Here is a 22,753-nt window from a genome sequence, read left to right on the forward strand (position 1 = left end):
AGGTAACCCGGGGGGGCGTGCAGGAGAACCGCTCCCTGCCCCAGCTTGCCTCCGCCTCCCTGGGCCTGAGTGCGAAGCCGCCACCTGCTTCTTAGCCTCCCCCCGCCCCCCGGGGGGGTGGGGGCGGAGAAGCAGAGCGGGGCGGCGCATTCAGGGGAGGAGGCGGAGCCGGAGCGGAGGTGAGCTGGGGCTGGGCACGGGGCGGGGAGCTGCCGGTTGGTGCTCTGCACCCACCAAATTTTCCCTGTGGGTGCTCCAGCCCTGGAGCACCCACAGAGTTGGCGACTAAGGCGCCACTTTTGATGTGATCGGTGGGGGGAATGGCCGCTCCCCCTGCTCCCCGCCTAGCTACCCTACCCTGCCCCTAGGAGCCAGAGGGACCTGCCAGATGCTTCCTGGGAGCAGTCCCAGGTAAGCACCGCCAGGACTCCCCACCTTGCCCCCCAGCAGGTCCCTCCGGCTCTTAGGGGCGGGGCCGAGTGGGCACCCACTACGGTGGCCCACAAGACCCTCCTGCCTGGTTCCGGGGGCATTCAGGGGACAGGGGAGGGGGGGTGAATGGGGAAGGGGTCCGGGGGGAGGGCATGACCCCCTTGTGGGGTGAGGAGGGAACTGGTTGTTAAGATTTTGGCAGCTCATCACTGCATAAGGAGAACCAAAGGCTGGAAGCTGAAGCCAGACAAAATTCAAATGAGAAATAAGGCCACATTTTTAAACAGTAAGGGTGATTAATCATTGGAGCAAGCTACCAAGGGAAGCATCTATTGATGTCTTCAGATCAAGACTGGATGCTTTTCTGGATAATATGCTTTTGCCAAACACAAGGGATTGGACTCAATACAGGGGTATCTGAATGAAATTTAACAACCTGTACTATACATTAGGTCAGATTAAAAGATCTAATGGTCCGTTGTTGCCTTAAACTTCAAGAATCTATGAAACATCATTGATTAATATGTCTGTTCTAAACAGATTATAAATAAGATTGTGAAAGGATGTACTCTTACCTGGAGTCGACTGAATGTTGTTGGATGTTGGAGTCATAGATGAATTTTCTTTTGCTGATATTTTGATAAAAGAAACACTATTAGTCAGTTAACCACTGTTCTGAACAGATGTCTGTCAAAGGAATAATCAATAATCAAACAAGGAAGGAAAAGTGGAGTCCTTCTGCAGAGCAGCTCTCTTTGAGCAGCTGGTAATACTTTCCTTTGATGGTTTATGGATTAACCTTATCTTTTAAAAACTGCCAATTGTTTTGTGCATTTTGTGATTCCAAGAAACATTTGATCTCTTTTGGAGTGTGTTTTCTAATAGCCTCCTTAAATACTCCTCCAAATTTTGCAAGTGTATCTATTTTGTGCATTCAGTGACCTGCGAAGAGATACCGCTGCAAATTTTGCTTGCATAATTAAGAAGTGTGTTTCAAACTTTGACCTCATATCTTTTCTTTTAAAATGTCATAGTTACATTTGTGTAACAGCTACTAAACTACTAAAATTGTAGCACCTAACTACGGGGTGTTGAATATGTAGTCCTGGACATATCCTGATCTGCTCTAAGTGGGCTGTCTTCCTGAATTCCATTCTGGGTGTAGAAGCTTGGCTTCTTGTATTATGGTCAGATAAGTAATTGAATGAGAGTCCTTGGGAAAAGCCCAGTAGGAAGCATTCAGAAGAAAACTTTTTATTTGCCGGACTCTTCTCTTTGAACAACTTCCCAGTAGGGTGCACACTGGCACTATGCTGCTGGAATTATCATCATTCAAATGAGATGTAAAACATTAAGTAGTGAAAAATCTCACAGCACTCTTCAGGAAAGCAAGGATATTAACTTAACTTCAGCATTCTGGCCAAATCCCAAGGTGGATATAATCTGCCTACCTGAAATTCCCTCTTTCATTCAATATCACATTCTTCTTTTCCTCTCCTTAAGATGTTGTGTAGTTTTACAATATGCTTGGGAAACATTTATCACTTTTCACCAAAAAATTGACTGCCTTTCAATGACAGTACATAAGGCCAAATTCTGCCCACACACACACACGCCTTTCTTAATAGGAGTGTGTGCATGTGTCTGTCAGTCTGTATCTAATGGTAGAATTAGTCCAATAATTTATATAGAAACTATAATTTGTAAAATGCCCTGGGATCCATCTCCAGGAAAGGGTCTATATGTGATACAAGATAATCGCCATTAAAAAAGTATTACAATCAGAAGATATTGTAATACCCAAAGATATATTCAAAGATGAAACAGTATATTAAAATATACCCACTATAAAAACTAAATGAGAATGATAAACTTGATCCCCTTTTATAAGTCAAAATTTAGTGTAGTCACTACCCTTAAATTACCACGATGCCCTTGGGATATGGCAGTCAGGGGAAGGCCATTTAAAAAAAAGAAAGTCTACACATCAGTATATAATTTAGACAATACCACAGTGCAATTGATTGCAGATCAGCACTAGTATTAAAAGTGTACCACCACTTTAAGTGCTAAACACAAATGCAATCCCAGCTTTCTTTAGCTAAAGTAACATTTAAGTGGTTGCTTGCTTCAGCCAACTCCCAAATGTACAGAGCAGCTCATCCTGCCCACGTTCCTCTCCACCCCACCTTCTCTCTGACTAAATATAGTTAGTCAGTGCCCAGCCCCTGACTTCCCATGGCACATCCCTTTTCTAGGGTGACTCATTGCTTGCCTACAGTTGGCTCTGCCTTGATACTTTACAGGTCCCCACACTAAAGGCAGATAGCTGTGGTCTCTTGTTTAATTAGAATTACAGGTTAACTCCTTGCCTCCTGAACTTCTGGGTGGGGTCAGAACAGTTCATCACATACCTCAATGTTTTTTTAAAAAATACTGAATAACTAACAGTGGATCTAAACTCTCTCTGGTTGCTTGCTGTGGTGTGTTCTCATGAGTGAATAAAACAGGCTTGCTGAAGTCAACAAAATGCAACTGTGGCAAGATATATTTATTTCACTTTGCTACACCACCATTATTTTAAAAAATTTCAGTAGGAGGACAACTGAATACAATTATACAAAATCCAAACAGGTTTAAAGATATATATATAAAACAGAGAAATAGGTAACTAGCCCTATTAATATTGGTTTCTAGATTTATGCCTACAATTAGAAGAATAAGTGAGACGTATGATGACCATTTTGGTGTTCGTTAAAAATACATCAGTGAGGTGAGTTGCCTAGCACAACAGTAGTTTGGCCTTGTGCATAGGGTACTTCTCACTGAAAGCCAAAAAGGAATTAGGTCCTTATGAACAGTCTTGACAGAGGATCTAGGAAGCTTGACTTTACATGTGAGGCTACAAAATAGATGTATGCACAGTTCTGAGCTGGCATGTTTTGAGTATAGGAACCCTAATGTGTTGATAGTGTCAGTGGTAACAAACTGATTTAAGACTATAATTTAAGTATGGCCACACTGATATAGAACAAAGGACTATCTAGCCCAGTATCCCATATTTCATCTGTGATGGGGCATACAAACCCCACACTGGAAAGGAAGGGGTTAAAAAGCTGCTCTGGCCCCATCACACCTGAAAAACATGCACAGGCTGGAGAAGGCGCTTAAAAGGGGAGCAGAGCATCTCAGGAGGTGGCAGACAGTGGAGGTAAAGAGATTTACATCCGGAGCTCCTGTGAAGGAGCACGGCAGGAGTTCCTGAGGTCTGGTTATAAGGATTTGGTCAAGTCCTTGAAGGAGGAAGTCACACCTCTCCAAAGGACTTTATCTTTGAGTTCAGCTAATAAATGATTTTATCCATTGGGAAGAGAGGGGCTGGTAGGAAGTGATCCAGGGAGGCAGAAGTATAGCACTTTGGGGTGCAGGACTTAGCTGCTTACCACTGGGCCCTTGAATGGAACCTGGTGGAGAGGCTGTGTTCATGTACCACTCCCTAAGGAGTGCCAAAGACAAAAGTCAACCCTTGGTATGGGGAAATCTAGTTCAGGGAAGGCCCTGAAAACGGAAGAATCTGGACCATGAGACCCGGACCCAAGGGGAAGCCGGGAGCCCCTTGCCTCAGAGGACTACTCCATTGCTGGACTTTTTATATACCCAAAAGAGGCAGATGCAAATGAGTGACCTGGCCTGAGGGATGAATTCATGCTTGACTTCAGATTCACCATAGCCCCAAGCATGCATGCTCCTACAGCTGTACGTAAGCATCTGTCAGCTCTTTGAAAATGCTTACCTGTCCTCCCCGTGTCAGCAGTAATCCCTAATATAGCCAGCGGTGGGAGCATCTCATGCTTACAGGGCAGCAACTTCCTCACTCAAACTTCTCTTGTTTGTGTTCCCCTGCCACTAAATGCAGCCATGTGACCTATGGCTATGGAAGTCTCAAGCCTGGGCAGCATGTTCATAGCATGGTCCCTGAGCAGCTTGTAACGTCTGTCAAGTAAAGGATAGAGAAGATAGAGCTGCTCGGATGGGGAGTCAAAAAATAATGAAAGAGCCAAAAGGACTAAAAATAGAACAGAAAGAGGGGGGAAATAACAGGATGGTAAAAGAGGACAGAGGAAGGACAGGAGAGGTAGACAAAAGAACAGAGGAAATGAGATGCAACAGAACTGTGTTGGGACATGATGCAGAGGGATGTGAAGGGAACGGGAACACCCATCTGCCAAAACAAGCCAAAGGGGGTTCCTGCAAAAATAGTTAGGAACCATTGTATCCAGTGGTGGAACAACTCAGCAGAAATAAACAGTTGTGTAAATCAACCAAGTTTCTTCCTCATGTGCTTATTATAAAATAAGAAAGTAAAATACTTTCACAAGCATAAAGTAAACACAAATTCCAGTATGGGGTTCAACCTACCGCCCTATTGTCTTAAAAATATTCTCTCCGTTTTGCTTCAATCTTCACTAAAAAAATAAATTGTGAACAGATACTTAACATAATTTATATTAACAACAAGGGGGAAGGAACACAAGCCAAAGTAGGGAACAAACAGGTTAAAGAGTATTTAGAGAAATTAGATGTATTCAAGTCAGCAGGGCCTGACAAAATTCACCCTACGGTACTTAAAGAATTAGCTGACGCCATCCCGGATCCATTAGCAATTATCTTTGAGAACTCATGGAGGACTGGGGAAGGGCAAGCATAGGACCTGTCTTTAAAAAGGGAAACAAAGAGACCCTGCAGAATTATAGACCAGTCAGGCTAACTTTGATACTTGGAAAGATACTAGAACAAATTATTAAACGATCAATTTGTAAGCACAGAGAGGATAACCACCAACATGGATTTGTCAAGAATAAATCATCCAAAACCAAACTACTTTCTTCGGTTTACAGTGTTACTGGCCCAGTGGATGGGGTGAAGCGGTAAACATGATATACCTTGATTGTAGTAAAACTTTTGACAGAGTCTAGTTTGCACACTCTCATAAGCAAACTGTAGGGATATGTGAGCTAGGTGAAATCGCTATAAGGTGGGTGCACAACTGGTTGAAAAGACCACACTCAAAGAGCAGTTATCAATGGTTCACTGTCACACTGGGAGGATGTAACGAATGAGGTCCCACAGAGGTCTGTCCTGGGTCCAGCATTATTTGACATTTTCATTAATGACTTGGATAATGAAGTGGAGAGTATGCTTATAAAATTTTCAGATGACAGTAAGATGAGAGGGGTTGCAAGCACTTTTGAGAACAGGATTAGAATTCAAAATGACCTTGACAAATTGAGAATTGGTCTGAAATCAAGAAGATGAAATTGAACAAGGACTAGTGCAAATTATTTAACTTAGGAAGGAAAAATCAAATGCACAACTACAGAATGGGGAATAATTGGTGAGGTGGTAATACTTTAGAAAGGGATCTGGGGTTTATAGTGAATCACAAATTGAATACGAGTCCACAATATGATGCAATTGCGGAAAAGGCAAATATTCTGTGGTGTATTAACAAGAGCATTGTATATAAGACACAGGAGGTAATTGTCCTGCCAGCACTGGTGAGCTGAGCTGGAGTAGTGTGTCCAGTTTTGGGTTCCACATTGGACAAATTGTAGAGAGTCCAGAGGAAAGCAACAAAAATGAAAATGTTTGGAAAACCTGATCTATAAAGACAGGTTAAAAAAATCTAGGGGGAAGAGGGAAACTTGATAAGTCTTCAAATATGTTAAGCACTGTTATAAATAAGACTGTGATAAATTGTTTTCCATGTCCACAGGTTACTCTAAATTCACTGATCAATGTATGTCTACACTGCAGTGAGCCACCCAGCCCAGATAGACAGACTCATGCAGGCTTGGCATGATCTAAAAATAACCATGTGGACATTGTGGCACTGGCAGAGGCTCAGGCTACCCACCCAAGCTCAGATACATGGGTCATCAGTATTGCAAGGCTGATCTCCATTTCCCCGAAGTCTGGAGTCGTTTGGAGCCTTGTTTTTGGTGCAGAGCCATCTCTAAAGATATTACCCAAAAGGTATTCATTGAGCCAATACAGATCACAGAATCTTTTCAGCATAATTTCCTCGCAGTACATCTCATGTTTAATTGAATAATATAGATAATAATAATTGTGGACAGTTCATTGTTGGAAAGAAAATGTGCACATAAGGAGTGATTCAGATGATACGATAGAAGAGGAGCCATGATGGAAATCTGCCGCTTCAATTACACCTCTATTTGGATTTCTCATCTTTCCTGTACAGTTATTCCAAACAATGAGGGTATGTCTACACTGCAGTGTAAGTCCAAGGTTCAGACTCAGGCTCAAACCTAACCCTCCTTCCAACTACACACAAATCACACAAATGCAGGGCTCGGACGCAGGCAGGGATAGAGGGTTGAAGCATGAGGCAAGCTGAGACCCAAGGTTCGAGCTTTGCAGTGTCAACGCAGTGCTCTGAGAATCTACCAAAAGTTTCTCACAATCCCATGGGCTGACTTTTTGTCCTCTGGACAGTGAGGTGTGGTGACAGTCAATTTTTCCCACAGTGCACCACAAACAAAGGAAGTTTGGGATATGGTTGGTTGGATTTGGCCCCAGTATAGATGTTGGAGTTCCAGGTTGGGACCCAGGGTTCAACAATTCCTAACCTGGGGTTACAAATTCTTGTAGATGCTCAAGCCCTAAATTAACAAACCCACGGTCTGCTAACTCAAGTCCTACTAACCCTGGGTTAAAAATTGCAGTTTTGACATACACCGAGTGTTGAATGGGAGGAGTGGAAATTGATCACATTTTACTACAGCCTTTTCAATACTATGTATGTAATGAATGACATTTTAAGGGCAACCAGGATAATGACAAGGAGTGGAATTCATTAAAGGAATTCTTCTAGCCCCTTCTCTCTAGTAGGCAATGCGCTGTACATGACTAGTTCATTTCAATCAGATGTGATTTTTGTTGCTCACTGCAATTAAGAGGGTCATGTAGTTCCATGAGCAGTTCACTGCTAGTAATCAGCAGGGTCAAAAGTTCCAGATACTTTTAAGAGCAGAGTGTTTTTGATCTTTGGGTACAAAACTAACAACTCAGTATAAACCCTCCCTATAATACTTTTGAGCTTCCTGTAAAGTACACCATTAAGCCAAAGTCAAACAGCAACAGGGGTGACAGGTCATGGAGAAGTCACATTTTGGACTGTACTAGGCTCTCATATTACAATCTTGATTGCATAGCATTAGTAACTTATTATTATTTAACATTTAGATTGCAGTAATGCCGAGAAGCCAACCACATCAGGGCCCCATTGTGTTAGGTGCGGTACAGACAAACATACCATTGATTAGAACTCTAGTTATTCAAAATATTTCTGAGACGTTGAAAACAGAGAACTGATGGTTCAGTTAACCAGGAGTAACCTGAAAGTTACATATGCTGCAGGACAATGCTGAAATGTAGCCATAGTGTGTCAGTTAAGTGGTGTTTGAGTAAACGCTGTTATACCATACTATACATATCAGAAAGATCAGTGGGCACCACAGAAATTCTGGGGAAAAGGATTTGTATCCCAAATCCTTCCAAACAGAATGCACTATCAAGATTTTTAAACCTAACTTTAGAAGTTTCTCTTTAAAACCAAGTATGATCATTATTGCCAACCCAGGCATTCAAAACTCACAAGATTAGAATAAAATGAATTAGTTTTTAAAAGTAATAAACTTCAGGTGCAGGAGAGGGGTTGTCTTCTGGTGTTTGGAGCCCTTTGGGTTCACATTTTCACCTTTTCTTTCACTTTCCTCTGTAACCATGAGGACTAAAAACTAACTTTTTTAAAAAACGTAAAAGCTGAAGTTCGCACGTGTTGAACCCAGGGGCAGGAGCTTTTGGAGAAACACCAAATACTGCAAGACTTGTGATAAAATGGTGGGTGTTAGCAACACTGAAAAGGTGTCACACTAAATGTAGCCATTTGTTAATTTCATCGGGCAAAAGACAAACCGCCTCCCAGTTTGTTTATATTTCTCCCACAAGCACGTGCAGCAGTTATAACACACGTCATGCACACATTCAAAAGTGCTTGCAATGGTAAACGAATATGACCAGCCAGTTTGAAATTGCATTTGCCTATCACCAGCATACCCTACGCTGGCACTCTAGTGCTAGCATGGATAGAAAGTGCTGGCGCTGCAGGGACGCCATTGAAAGTGGTCTTCCCAGCACAGTCCCTAGTGCTTGTGTAGTCCTTTCTGTGATGACTCTGTGCACCGTCTCTTGTATTCCTCTTTGTTTCTCGCTTTGAGCTACTGCAGTTTCTGTGATTTTATTCATACAAGTTTTCTGTTTTGGAAGCTGCAGTGCAATGACTGGAGGGAGTAGTTATATGTAGCGGTTCTCAACCAGGGGTCCGGGGCTCCTTGGGGGGCCGCGAGCAGGTTTCAGGGGATCTTCCAAGCAGGACCAGTGTTAGATTCACTGGGGCCCAGGCAGTGATGAGCTGCCAAAATCTTAACAACTGGTTCCCTCCTCACCCCTCGAAGGGGTCGTTGCCCACCCCAACCCCCGGGACTCCTGCCCCATCCAACCCACCATGTTCCTTGACGCCCCCCCAGGACCCCTGCCCCATCCACCCCCCTCCTCTGTCCCCTGACTGCCCCCAGAACCGGGCAGGAGGGTCTCGTAGTGGGTGTCCACCCCACCCCTAAGAGCCAGAGGGACCTGCCGGGGGGGGGGAAGATGGGGAGTCCCGGCGCTGCTTACCTGGGGCAGCTCCCAGGAAGCATCCGGCAGGTCCCTCTGGCTCCAAGGGGCAGGGGAGTGTAGCTAGTGGGGGAGCAGGGGGAGCAACCGCTCACCACACCGATCACATCAAAAGTGGCGCCTTAGGCGCCGACTCCCTGGGTACTCCGGGGCTGGAGCACCCACGGGGAAAATTTGGTGGGTGCAGAGCACCCACTGGTAGCTCCCCACCCCGCGCCTGGCCCCAGCTCACCTCTGCTCCGCCTCCACCCCTGAACGCACCGCCCGGCTCTGCTTCTCTGCCCACCCCCCGGCTTTCCGCGAATCAGCTGTTCGGCGGGAAGCCTGGGAGGGCTGAGAAGCAGGCGGCGGCTTCACACTCAGCCCGAGGGTGGCGGAGGTGAGCTGGGGCGGGGAGCGGTTCCCCTGCGCCCCCCCCCGGGTTACCTGCTGTGGCGCAGGCGGCCCTCCTCACGCCCTCCGCCCCAGCACCAGCTCACCTCCGCCTCCCTGGGCCTGAGCGTGAAGCCGCCGCCTGCTTCTCAGCCTGCCCCAGCTTCCCGCACAAACAGCTGATTCGCGGGAAGTCTGGGGAGGGGCGGAGAAGCAGAGCGGGGCGGCGCGTTCAGGGGAGGAGGCGGAGGCGGAACAGAGGTGAGCTGGGGCTGGGGCCGGGAGGGGAGCTGCCAATGGGTGCTCTGCACCCACCAAATTTTCCCTGTGGGTGCTCCAGGGCTGGAGCACCCGTGGAGTCGGCGCCTTAGGGCCCACTTTTGGCCGGTTAAATTTAGAACCCCTTTTAGAACCGGTTCTCCCTCGCGGAACAACCGGTTCTAAAAGGGCTTCTAAATTTAACAACCGGTTCTAGCGAACCGGTGGGAACCAGCTCCAGCTCACCACTGGGCCCAGGGCAGAAAGCCAAAGCCCCATCACATGAGACTGAAGCCCAAGGGCCTGAGCCCTGCCACCTGGGGCTGAAACCGAAGCCTGAGCAGTGTAGCTTCGTGGGGGCCCCTGTGGCATGGGGCCCCAGGCAACTGGCCTGCTTGCTACCCCCTAACATGGGCCCTGGCTTTTCTATGCAGAAAACGAGTCGTCGTGGCGCAGAGGGGCCGTGGAGTTTTTATCACATGTTGCCGTGGGCCTCAGCAAGAAAAAGGCAGAGAACCTCTGCTTATATGGACAGGCTGAACAGATTCACAATGGCGAGGTTTAATTGCCCCATTTCAAGTTGTCAAGGGCCATTTTTCTCGTGCAGACTAGGCTAAAAAGTGTAAGCCAAGGAGAGGTGCCAGTCTCTTTAGGCTTAGGTGCAGAGCAGCGTAAAGCAATCCCCCCCCCCCATTTCAGTTTGCCAAACAGACACCCTCCCTTCAAACACTGTCCCCCATAAAGGGCAAATTAAACCTCAGTTTTTAAACACACTCAGAGTTGCAGACCCCTCTTCTGGAAGCAAAGAAGGAGGGAGCCATCCACTCCCACAGCAGGGGGACATTCAGGCCTTGAGGGAAGCGAGCAAGGCCAGAGAGTCTCAGGAGGGCAGTCCTACTATGACCTGTTGAGGGTAGGGCAGCGGCTCCCTGCTTTGACGTGGGAAGCGAAGGGAGTAGAAGTAGCTGGGAATAGGAGGAAGGAAGGGCAATGAGTAGGACGGAACCAGAACCCAAGCTACTGCAATGCGAAAGGAGAAAGAGGGTAGCGGTGCTGCTGAGATGGAATCTAAGCCTCACAGAAGAGGAGGCCTCTTACCATGACAGCTGGGAGTGACCAAAGGAAGAAAGGGGTGGAAGCAGTGGAACTTGATGCAATTTCTCTACAAGAGAACAAAGAGGAGCAGGAAGTGAAACACTGTGTTGATACTTCTCCTTCTTCCCCTTCCCAGAACACATGGGTAGCACTCCCTGTGCACCAGACAAACAGTCCATAAAAGCTATTTATATGCAAAGTGCACAGAAAACTGTTCCTACACAAAATACTATAGAGGAGAATGAACAGGATAATAGTGAATAACTACTGGCACAGTGGCTTAAGATAGATAGTTAATGGCAAATTATCAGCTTACAGATCAAACTTCTGCCTAAACATTTTTACCCATGGTCATAAATAGCACTTAAAATAACTAATGGACTAAAGAAAAAGCATTTCTGTCACTAGCTGTACAGTTTGCAAATTTTGTGCCCTAACAAAGTATAGTCAGTTTCACTGATCCCCCTACATAGTTAGGCAAAAACCAATCAAAAATCCCTACTACAGTATCTCCACTCTGCATTTCCAATGAATTCAGCGTGTCTATGGGAAGCTCTACACTACAAACTTCAGCCAGCATAGCTGTCAGGGGGGTGATGATATGCGGTCCCTGGCCGGCATAGCCATGTTAGCAAAAGCCCCTAATGTAGATGAGCTTTTGCTGGTACAGTATAGCTTTTTTCACTGGGGCTGGAGCTGAGATAAGCTATACTGGCAAAAGCATGAGTTTTACCAGTATAAACTGCATCTACACTAGGAACACTTTGCTGGTATAGTATAGCTATCTGGTCAAAGTGTTCCCTGCGTAGACCTTGTCTCTCATACTATGCTGAGTGGTGCAGGGTCACTCTATTTTTGTGTATTAGAGTGCCGTACACCTTACCTGTGCTTTATACTAGCAATGAAAGGCAACACTTCACAATCATCCAGGAAGCTAGGCTCCCAGTTCTAGAAAGATCTGGAAGTATTTACACCTCCAAAACAGTGGTTCTCAACCAGGGTATGCGTACCCTGGGAGTACACAGAGCTCTTCCAGGGGGTACATCAACTCATCTAGATATTTGCCTAGTTTTACCACAGGCTACATAAAAAGCACTAGCGAAGTCAGTACAAACTACAATTTCATACAGGCACTGACTTGTTTATACTGCTCTATGTACTATTCACTAAAAAAGTACAAAATTTATATTCCAGTTGATTTATTTTATAATTACATGGTAAAAATGAGAAAGTGAGCAACTTTTCAGTAATAGTGTGCTGTGACACTTTTGTATTTTTATGTCTGATTTTGTGAGCAAGTAGTTTTTAAGTGAAATGAAACTTGGGGGAATGAAAGATAAATCAGACTCCTGAAATGGGTAGAGTAGTGTGCAAAGGATGAGAGCCACTGCTCCAGACCATCTCCCTCCCTTCTTCCTTTTTGGGGGGATGGAAGGGGGGAGAAGGAAGAGGAATTGCAGGAGTCACTAAGGGATCTACCCACAAACTTGGGCTGGTTTAACTAAATCAATTTTAAAATACAGTTTTGATTAACTGGTGCAAGTTTGTGTGTAGACAAGGCCTCAGGCTCCTCCTGTGCACCATCTGGAGGAGTAAGAGAGAGAACAAACTAAAAACCCTTATCCCTCACAACAATCAAGAGTGGGAATATTGATCCCCTTCCAACTCACCTCACCCAATAGCTGAGAGAAGGCTATAGGACTCTGAATTATGCTTAATTGCTATTATGTTGTGACCTTAATTGCCAAGTTTAATCCTGGACCATATTTTTAAGGAGATAAAATGGAAGCCCTAGAAGATCTTAACCTATAAGAAGAAACAGACATTTTAAAACAAACAGAGTCTTTTATTATAGTTAAGTATCAAGGGGTAGCCATGTTAGTCTGTATCCACAAAAACAACAAGGAGTCCGGTGGCACCTTAAAGACTAACTAATGCTCAAATAAATCTGTTAGTCTTTAAGGTGCCATCGGACTCCTTGTTGTTTTTATTATAGTTAGTTTGTTTAGCACAATGTACTCAGCCCTGCACATTTCCCAAAAAAGCAGAATGTACTTACTCTTAACAGAGTCTGCTTTTCTGGGGTAGTGTACAGGGTTGACGACATGGAATAGGACTGGTATGCTGATGCACTTATCCTAGTCACTTAAAAAGTTTGCCAAATGTACAGACAAGTATAAAGCTGCCTTCGTTGTTTTACATGCAGTTGTCATATAGTCACTAAACGGGATCTCTCACTCAACTTTTGATAGCTGGGGTCAGATTTTTCAAAATCTTAAGTGAAAGTCAATGTGACTTGGACCCCTAAATTACTTAGGTGCTTTTCAAAGTTTTTACCCTAAAACATTTTAAGAACGTGAAGGGAAAGGAATTAATGATTACTGAGAACTGTCGAATACTGCCCAGCACTGGATGGAATCAGAACCACTTAGCTGTTTGCCATGGGCTCTATACTGCTAACAGCTTATTGTGATTCTCCATTAGAGGGGATGGCCTGTTCTTTCAGAACACAAAGATCTTAATTCTATTCTTTCTATTGCCTTGAAATACCAGGTGGTCAAGATGCACACCAGTGTGACAACTATGAAGTCCTAGGTCATAGATTTATTACAGTACTTGTTTTGCTGCCCCCAAATCAGTAAATTTTGTGTATGAAAATAAGGGGACAAAGGAGAACCCGAGTATGAGTCAACTGGTAGTTATCTTCTATCATGCACTGTCGCTGTAGCATGCAGTAAAATCATGGGTTTGTGGCTAGCTCTAATAGAGTAAGATTCAACTTGGCCTAACTGTACAATGCAGGAAGGGGTCATCGCAGCTGCTCCCACTATGTATGTATTTTTAGCATATCCTGTATCTGCTATACACTCACTCCAGCCACACCCACACTTGCCATTCTGCTGCTGCTATTTCTCCAGAAGCATTTGCGTTTGGAGCCTCGGATACAGCCTGACTCCCACATGAACTTCTGTGGGAATGTTAGAAATTGCTTTCATAATTACTTTAATTCCATACTGAATTAAGTCCCTGTTCATCTTTTTCCACAATGCTTAGAATAAAGCCACAAGGACTAGAAGGTACAGAACATCCCAATATTAAAGAAAGCAAAAATGAGATATTTGTTATCACTTTAGCTATTGATGCATGCAGAGGATAAAATATCTGGTACCTGTAACGGGGGGCAGGCAAATGGCTGGGGGAATTAACTGACCATGGATATTGACTAATTGACTGGGTCCACTAATTAGTCATTGGTTTCAGAGTGGCAGCCGTGTTAGTCTGTATCAGCAAAAACAACAAGGAGTCCTTGTGGCACTTTAGAGACTAACAAATTTATTTGGGCCACAAGGACTCCTCCTTGTTTTAATTAGCCATTGTTACTTTGAATCTGCACCAGCCAGAGGGTACAGTTGGGTCCAGATTCTAAACGAGTATCTTTCTCGTATGCTTTGATGTTGCAGAGGAGGGATGGGTGTCACTAACAGTTGAGGCAGTAGGTCAATACAGCATCCAGAACAGGATGCTGTTAAGGGGCAATGAAGAAACAGAGGAGGTAGAGAGCATGGCACTACTGCCACTGTCTGCTGAAAGAGAGACAGCTAGATAAGGTGTCCTAGTGTAACCCACACACCTCTTGGGTGCAGTGCTCTGACCTGTGTAGTGGCACCGAGACCACTTAGAAATTAATGAATCTGCTACAGCCATAGCTAACAGCCCTGTGCCTTTTAGCTCTTGCAGCAGAGGCTCATGCATTTAGCTTCAGAAGTCCCAGGTTCAATCCTGCCCGCCTACAGCCAGGGTCTGTCGGCATTACACTAGCAGATTAAGTCACTTTCATCTCTAAATTCCTATGACATTACAAAGTAGGTGCAACTATATCACTAAGTTGGCATGCTTATGAAAAGGGGTGTATCGGGGTACCTATATGTAGTGTTTCAATTATTGGCAGCATACCTCTAGTACTTCATTATTCTGCAAGTATTTTAATACCAATCTTCCTCTTGATATTCACTGGAACCCCCATCAACCAACAGCTTCAAACGGAATCCAGTAATTCAGCAAATATATTTTCTGCCGCCGATGTCATTTACACAAATACAGTGATATACTATAGCACCCTTCTGTTAAAAGAACACCATTCCCCAAAAGACACTCTGAAGTTGCATTAATATAATAGGGTGTTTGGACAGCCATCCTTTTAACACTAAAGTGATATATTTCCAAGGCTCACATGCTGTGCTCAAGCTGGAGCTAAATTGTGCAGCAGGGAGCCCTGGATTCTGCAGGCTCGGATTTCCATGGCAGCCCTCAAGCAAATTTTAAAATTTTAACTTTTATTGAATCCCCTAAGAAACTGAATAACTACCGTCATTAAAGTATCACCAGTGTCATTTACTTAGATATTCAGTTCAATTGCGTGAACGTTCAATTTTCATTGTGCTGCAGCATTTTGTATTCACATATAGGAGAAGCTGTCAGGGGGAAGCTGAAAGTTTTGTCAGCTCTGAGAGGGCTATGTGGAGCTTTTTGGCATCTGGGAAAGTAATTGGGCCAGAGGGCAGTTGAAGCTATAGGCATGGCTGAAGGGATGAATCTCCTCTTTTGCTTCTTCTCTTGAAGGGTTTGATGTGATCATTTTTGGGGATGAGGGGGTGTTGACTTTCTAGTTCCTTGTTAGCAACTAGCTTTCCCACTGCTTCTAACAACAACTTTTCACTTAAATGGCCAGCTTCAAAACAATTAGCAACATTGACATTATTAGATGTCCAAGTTCAATCACGCTGAGAATATGGGTAATGCCCTTAGCCTGAAATCATCTCTCTGAGATATATACAGCTATTGAGATATAATCACTGTATTTGTTTACACTGCAAATGTTATCGTCGCAGCCTTAAAGGCTAAGATGTATTTATTTTTTAAATAAAAGTCAACGTTCTGTGTTGGGGGGTGGAACCTGTGGCAAATTCTGCAGCCAGGAAGTCCTGGGATATGCCAGACTGATTATTTCTAGTCATTATGAAGCAAAAAATTCACATCTCAGACCAGGAGGGTAATTACATTATAAAAGTGTATATAAATTATTATATAGAAAAGAGCTAGATTCTTTGGCCAGGAAGGCAGCAGATGCTCACCTTACTGCCACTGTTTTCCCCAGCTAAAAATCAAGGATTTTGGAATGTTAGTTAGTGTTGCCTCACTGGCCATACATGTCAAGCCCAAATACGAATCCCTTTGGTATATTAATATTCTGCTAAAAATGATAAGAAGAAAGAATTAACAACTCATTACGACAACCAATGGTTCAATTAACTTAACCCTAACACTTGAATTGCACCAGTGTTCTTCAAAAAAGCTTCAACTCTGTGCACTTGAGATATTAATACAAACTGAATGTTCTCTTTAAAAGGATTAAATATCTTGTAGGATAGCAATGCTGGAGTATATCTCCCATGCTGGCAAGATGCACAATTTCATTAGAATGATATGGCAAGGCAGAAAGGCTACAGAACATGTATGTGATGAGGAAATTCCACTCTGGTATTTGCTCCTTGCTCTCAGCCACCTGCAGTGTGCTGCTATCTACAACCTACAGCAAACACACCAGAACATCCAAGTGCAAGTAAAAATGAGATTAAATGTTGTTTTGAAAATACTTTGTCAACACATTGGGGTGGCAGGGGGGAGACTGTGATACAGGTGAGTCCTGTCTGTTTTCTCCTACAGTCCCTGGAGCCGACCAAGTTGCCCATCTTCTTCACCTCAGATTAGACTAATGGTCACGTCCCCCTCCTGGAAAAGGAACATTGTCCCTCTCAGAGTCCACTTCTAGGCCTGAACCCAGGAATAATTACCACAATTCCATATTCAGCAAGCTCCTCCAAGTCAGAATTCTCACCCCCGCCCTCCGACCCCAAAGTAAGGCAGGTTAAAATGCAGCAGTCCTCCAGCCCTGCACTCTGGGGCCCATCTCCAAGCCACACATCCAAGAGTCAACAATTCCTCCAATTACTATGCACCTATTCCAGGGCCTCCACATCTCCAGCAATTCTCCATGCTTCTTGCAGCTCTTCTCTCACAGCCCTCCACTCAGCTGTTCTGCAAGAGGGCTCCCTGCAGCATTCCACTCCTCGGGCCTCTTTGTTTGGAGTCCCACCCCTGCTCATGGGAACCTCCCTCCAGAATCAACTCTCTGGTTCCTGGGCTCAGCCTGCACTGAGTGAGCTGGTTCTTCCCCTTTATCGAGGATTCTCTGCACAAGTCTTCTACTCAGCAGGGTTCCCCCACTCTGGCCAGTTCTCTCCAGCAACTCCTATCCATAGCACTCTCCCAACAGTGTTCTCACTGAACTTCACCAGCAGCTCTTGACTACTGTTCTTTTGAGTCTCATAGAGCTCTTGACTGGCAACTGTCACCAGCTCCTTACTGCTCCTTCCCTATTCCCTTTTCACAATTGCTGCCTGAGTCTTCATAGAGGCCAGGTGCTCTCTATCAGGCCTAGTTGGGAAGGACCTAACCCACCACAGGAGAACTGGACCCATTTCCTCTTTAGGGGGCCTTATGCACTACTGGAGCAATTCAAATGGCTTATATCACAGGCCAGGATCTGGCCCAGGGATTCCAATACCCCAGTTTAAAAATGGGATACCTGTTTCCTTGCATGCTGGCCTGGTCTTGGGCTTGCCAAGTGCAGATTATGGGATTTTATTAGAGCTTGGCCTAGATTTGTGACTTGCTGTATGGAAGCAACAGTTCCTACATATCCACTGGGCCAAGTTCTGTGTCAAATGACACCCCTTGCAATACTATTGAATTTTGACAGTTTTGCCAAGAGTTTTAGTCAGGGGAGAATTTTTCCAGCAGCGGCCATAGTTTTATAGCATCCCAACCTTGACATACCTTTTTCCTAACCAATTACAATGTACATTTTTAAACATGGTATTTATAAAAAGTAGATGATCAGTCTTAAATTTGCTTCAGCATAAAATTAGAAATTCACTGCAGTACAAAATCAGTAACATCTCTCTGTGGGTTGATGCTCTGTGGTCTGAACATTCTTTAAACTGTAATGATAGCTTCACGGCAGAATGTCACCAGTTAGAACCTTCATTAGTCTAGTCGGAGACAGTATGTCTGGAAAGAGTTTTGTCACTTATGTATCCACAGATTTTGCAGAGGCTGGAGATAAGCATGTAGGTAAACAGAAGGTCAAACACTGAGCTTCTTACTCATTCTTTAATTAGGAAAAGCTCATTGAGTTCAGTGGATATTTTGCCTCTGGATTTGGTCCAGATATAGGAGACAGAAAAACCCAGAAAAAAGCACTCCAAAATCATTTCAAGTGAGAAAATGTATGAAAGCAAGACAGCCTCTAGTTTGGTATTTTTAATATTATATAGTGTCGTGTTTGCAGCCAGAGGTGGCTGAATTTAATATTCCCTAAGGATCCAGCTTCCATTTGTTCTGGCTGCACATCATGCCCTGCTCACCGGTCAAGTGAGCTATTTCTATTCTCAGCTTGTGTTTCCTTATCTTATCCACCTGTGTTGAACCTGCCTTTGTGTTTGGGAGTAAAATATACTACAGAACAGAACAAAAATTGTACGTTTACCTTTGAAATCCACAAGCCATTATTGGCCCAACATGAGACAGCAGTAATGAGTCAAAGGAATGTGTCGGGAGGGAGAACACCACCTGCCCAGGAACTAAAGCTCTATTAAAGGCTAGAGTAAATTCCATTTACTGCAATTAGATGTTTGAAAATGTCCATCTTGCAAACTGATTTCAGATGTCCCCACCTACGAACAACCGGCAAACCCCAAAATGTTTAGAGTGCAAGTTCAAGTTCAGTTCAGATAAGCATCCAAAATTCAGCCAATTACCCAAAGCCTATTCAATTTCTTGAGTCTGCAAAACTGAGCTGATACAGCATTTGAGGTCTCAACCAAAACAGGAGGGGAAAGGGACACAGAATGGGAAGAAAACATATTCAAGTGTTGCAATAGCTCAAAAAAATGGTTCCCTTTGCATCTAGTTCCTAAAACAAATGAAGGTTTGTGTATATGGGGACATGAGCGAGGGAAGGAGAGGAGAACAGTTTGTCCATCGCTTCTGGCTACAATTAACGATACTTACAAACTCAAAGCACATCTAAATAGAAATGCAAACAACCATCACTTGAAAGTGCTCCTGTTAATTAGTATCATTTTGTCATCATCAATTGTCTCAAGCTGCAAAGCTGGAATCTGGCTGTTTGGTTTGTCTGGTTATAGAGATGGGGTGACCCACAAAGCTCAGTAGTGTTCAGATCTGGGGGCTTTGGTTTAGGTTCATCTCATTTAGGGTTTGACACAAAGCCTAATGAAGTCAGTGGAAAGACTTCAAATGACTTCAGTGCCCTTTGGATCAGGCCTGTACTGCCAAATTCTGCCTCACCACCATCCCACACACCTGCCCACCCACACTAATTTAATAGTACCTTTCTCCGCCAGTACTCCTGTTTGTTTCGAATGCCTGATTTTGACAGGAGTGCTTGGTGGGCAAAGTGCTACTCACTGTCACAAAAAGTCACAGAATCAGATGCTTAGTGAATATATGTACTGTGCTGTGAAGAAGACATGCATTGTAAAAGTGCTAGATATTATTCTATAAGCACATGCTAATGCCTACACTCCACTGAAAACAATTAGAGAACAAGCTTCACTTTAGTCTTGGTTCATTTCTTCAGGAAAATAAATCTTGGTGTTGATTCAGAAGGAGTGTCTGTATTTGATCATCATCAAAGGTGGGGACCATTGAATTGTGGAGGTAAATGCATGGTTACGCAGGTGCTCTCGGAGAGAGGGCTTTGGATTCTTTGCCCATGGCATGTTGTTTCAGGAAGAAGGATTGCTAGGAAGAGATGGAATCCACCTAATGAAGAGAGGAAAGAGCATCTTCGCTGGCAGGCTTGCTAACCTAGTGAGGAGGGCTTTAAATAGGTTCGCTGGGGGATGGTGACCTGAGCCCGGAGGTAAGTGGGATACTCGGAGGAATCACAAGTAGGAGGGTGCAACAGGGGAGGCCTCCTGATTCATACTGAGAAAGTAGGGCAATCAGCTAGTTATCTTAGGTGCCTGTACATGAACGCAAGAAGCCTGGGAAACAAGCAGGAAGAATTGGAAGTCCTGGCACAGTCAAGGAACTATGATATGATTGGAATAACAGAGACTTGGTGGGGTAACTCACATGACTGGAGCACTGTCATGGATGGGTATAAACTGTTCAGGAAGGACAGGCAGAGGAGAAAAGGTGGAGGAGTTGCACTGTATGTAAGCAAGCAGTATGACTGCTCAGAGCTCCAGTACAAAACTGGAGAAAAGCCTCTTGAGAGTCTTTGGGTTAAGTTTAGAGGTGAGAGCAACAAGGGTGATGTCGTGGTGGGCATCTGCAATAGACCACCAGACCAGGTGGATGAGGTAGATGAGGGTTTCTTTGGACAACTAACAGAAGTTTCCAGATCACAGGCCCTGGTTATCATGGGGGAACGTCAATCACCCTGACATCTGCTGGGAGAGCAATACAGCAGTGCACAGACAATCCAGGAAGTTTTTGGAGAATGTTGGGGACAAATTCCTGGTGCAAGTGCTGGAGGAACCAACTAGGGGCCATGCTCCTCTTGACTTGCTGCTCACAAACAGGGAAGAATTGGTAGGGGAAGTAGAACTGGATGGCAACCTGGGCAGCAGTGACCATGAGATGATCGAGTTCAGGATCCTGACAAAAGGAAGAAAGGAGAGTAGCAGAATATGGACCCTGGACTTCAGAAAAGCAGACTTTGACTCCCTCAGGGAACTGATGGGCAGGATCTCCTGGGAGGCTAATATGAGGGAAAAAGGAATCTAGGAGAGCTGGTTGTATTTTAAAGAAGCTTTTTTGAGGGTGCAAGAACAACCATCCCAATGTGCAGAAAGAATAACAAATATGGCAGGCGACCAGACTGGCTTAACATAGAAATTTTCGGTGAGCTTAAACACAAAAAGGAAGCTTACAAGAAGTGGAAACTTGGACAGATGACCAGGGAGGAGTATAAAGATATTGCTCAAGCATGCAGGGGTATAAGCAGGAAGGCCAAAGCACAATTGGAGTTGCATCTAGCAAGGGATGTGAATGGTAACAAGAAGGGTTTCTACAGTTATGTTAGCAACAACAAGGTGGTCAGGGAAAATGTGGGACTGAATGGGGGAGGCATCTTGTGACAGATGATGTAGAAAAAGCTGAAGTACTCAATGCTTTTTTTGCCTTGGTCTTCACAGACAAGGTCAGCTCCCAGGCTGCTGCACTGGGAAACACAGTATTGGGAGGAGGTGAGCAGCCCTCAGTGGTGAAAGAACAGGTTAAGGACTATTTAGAAAAGCTGGACATGCACAAGTCCATGGGGCCGGATCTAATGCAGCTGAGGGTGCTGAGGGAGTTGGCTGATGTGATTGCAGAGCCATTGGCCATTATCTTTGAAAACTTGTGGTGATTGTAGGAAGTCCCAGACGATTGGAAAAAGGCAAATATAGTGCCCATCTTTTAAAAAGGGAAGAAGGAGAATCCAGGGAACTACAGACGACAGCCTCACCTCAGTCCCTGGAAAAATCATGAAGCAGGTCCTCAAGGAATCCATTTTGAAGCAGTTGGAGGAGAGGAAGATGATCAGGATCAGTCAACATGGATTCACTAAGAGCAAGTCATGCCTGACCAACCTGATTGCCTTCTATGATGAGATAACTGGCTCTGTGGATATGGGGAAAGCGGTGGATGTGATATATCTTGACTTCAGCAAAGCTTTTGATACGGTCTCCCACAGTATTCTTGCCAGAAAGTTTAAAAAAAGTATGGATTGGATGAATGGACTATAAGGTGGATAGAAAGCTGGCTAGATTGTCGAGCTCAACAGGTAGTGATCAACAGCTTGATGTCAAGTTGGCAGCTGGTATCAAGTGGAGTGTCCCAGGGGTCTGTCCTGGGGCTGGTTTTGTTCAACATCTTCATTAATGATCTGGATGATGGGATAGATTGCACCCTCAGCAAGTCTGCAGATGACACTAAGCTGGGGGGAGAGGTAGATACGCTGGAGAGTAGGGATAGGATCCAGAGTGACCCAGACAAATTAGAGGATTGGGCTAAAAGAAGTCTGATGAGGTTCAACAAGGACAAGTGCAGAGTCCTGCACTTAGGACAGAAGAGTCCCATGCACTGCTACAGGCTGGGGACCGACTGGCTAAGCAGCAGTTCTGCAGAAAAGGACCTGGGGAGTCTAATGGATGAGAAGCTGGATATGAGTCAAGAGTGTGCCCTTGTTGCCAAGAACGCTAACGGCATATTGGGCTGCATTAGTAGGAGCATTGCCAGCAGATCGAGGGAAGTGATTATTCCCCTCTATTCGGCACAGTTGAGGCAACATCTGGAGTATTGCATCCAGTTTTGGGGCCCCCACTACAGAAAGGATGTGGACAAATTGGAAAGAGTCCAGCGGAGGGCAACAAAAATGATTAGGGGGCTGGGGCACATGATTTACGAGGAGAGGCTGAGGGAACTGGGCTTATTTAGTTTGCAGAAGAGAAGAGTGAGGGGGGATTTGATAGCAGCCTTCAACTACCTGATGGGGGGTTCCAAAGAGGATGGAGCTCAGCTGTTCTCAGTGGTGGCAGATGACAGAACAAGGAGCAATCGTCTCAAGTTGCAGTGGGGGAGGTCTAGGTTGGCTATTAGGAAATACTATTTCACTAGGAAGGTGGTGAAGCACTGGAATGGGTTATGTAGGGAGCTGGTGGAATCTCCATCCTTAGAGGCTTTTAAGGCCTGGCTTGAC

The 22,753-nt window shown here is 44.7% G+C and overlaps 1 protein-coding gene across 2 annotated transcripts in view; it reads right to left on the reverse strand.

The window, feature by feature from the left end:
- Nucleotides 1-22,753, reverse strand: part of EMCN (endomucin) — an 84,011-nt gene that overhangs the window by 57,235 nt on the left and 4,023 nt on the right. The window contains exons 1-2 of one of the 2 annotated variants that reach the window (XM_074949983.1): nt 4,226-4,312; nt 1,008-1,061 (exon numbers count right to left, since the gene is read on the reverse strand). In XM_074949983.1, the coding sequence (XP_074806084.1) occupies nt 1,008-1,061; nt 4,226-4,277 (106 nt within the window). In that variant the 5' untranslated portion in view covers nt 4,278-4,312. Of the gene's footprint in view, nt 1-1,007; nt 1,062-4,225; nt 4,313-22,753 lie in introns of those variants that run through there. The other variant, XM_074949982.1, reaches the window with a different exon arrangement.

This window comes from Natator depressus, chromosome 4 (assembly GCF_965152275.1).
Source record: "Natator depressus isolate rNatDep1 chromosome 4, rNatDep2.hap1, whole genome shotgun sequence".
Lineage (NCBI taxonomy): Eukaryota > Metazoa > Chordata > Testudines > Cheloniidae > Natator > Natator depressus.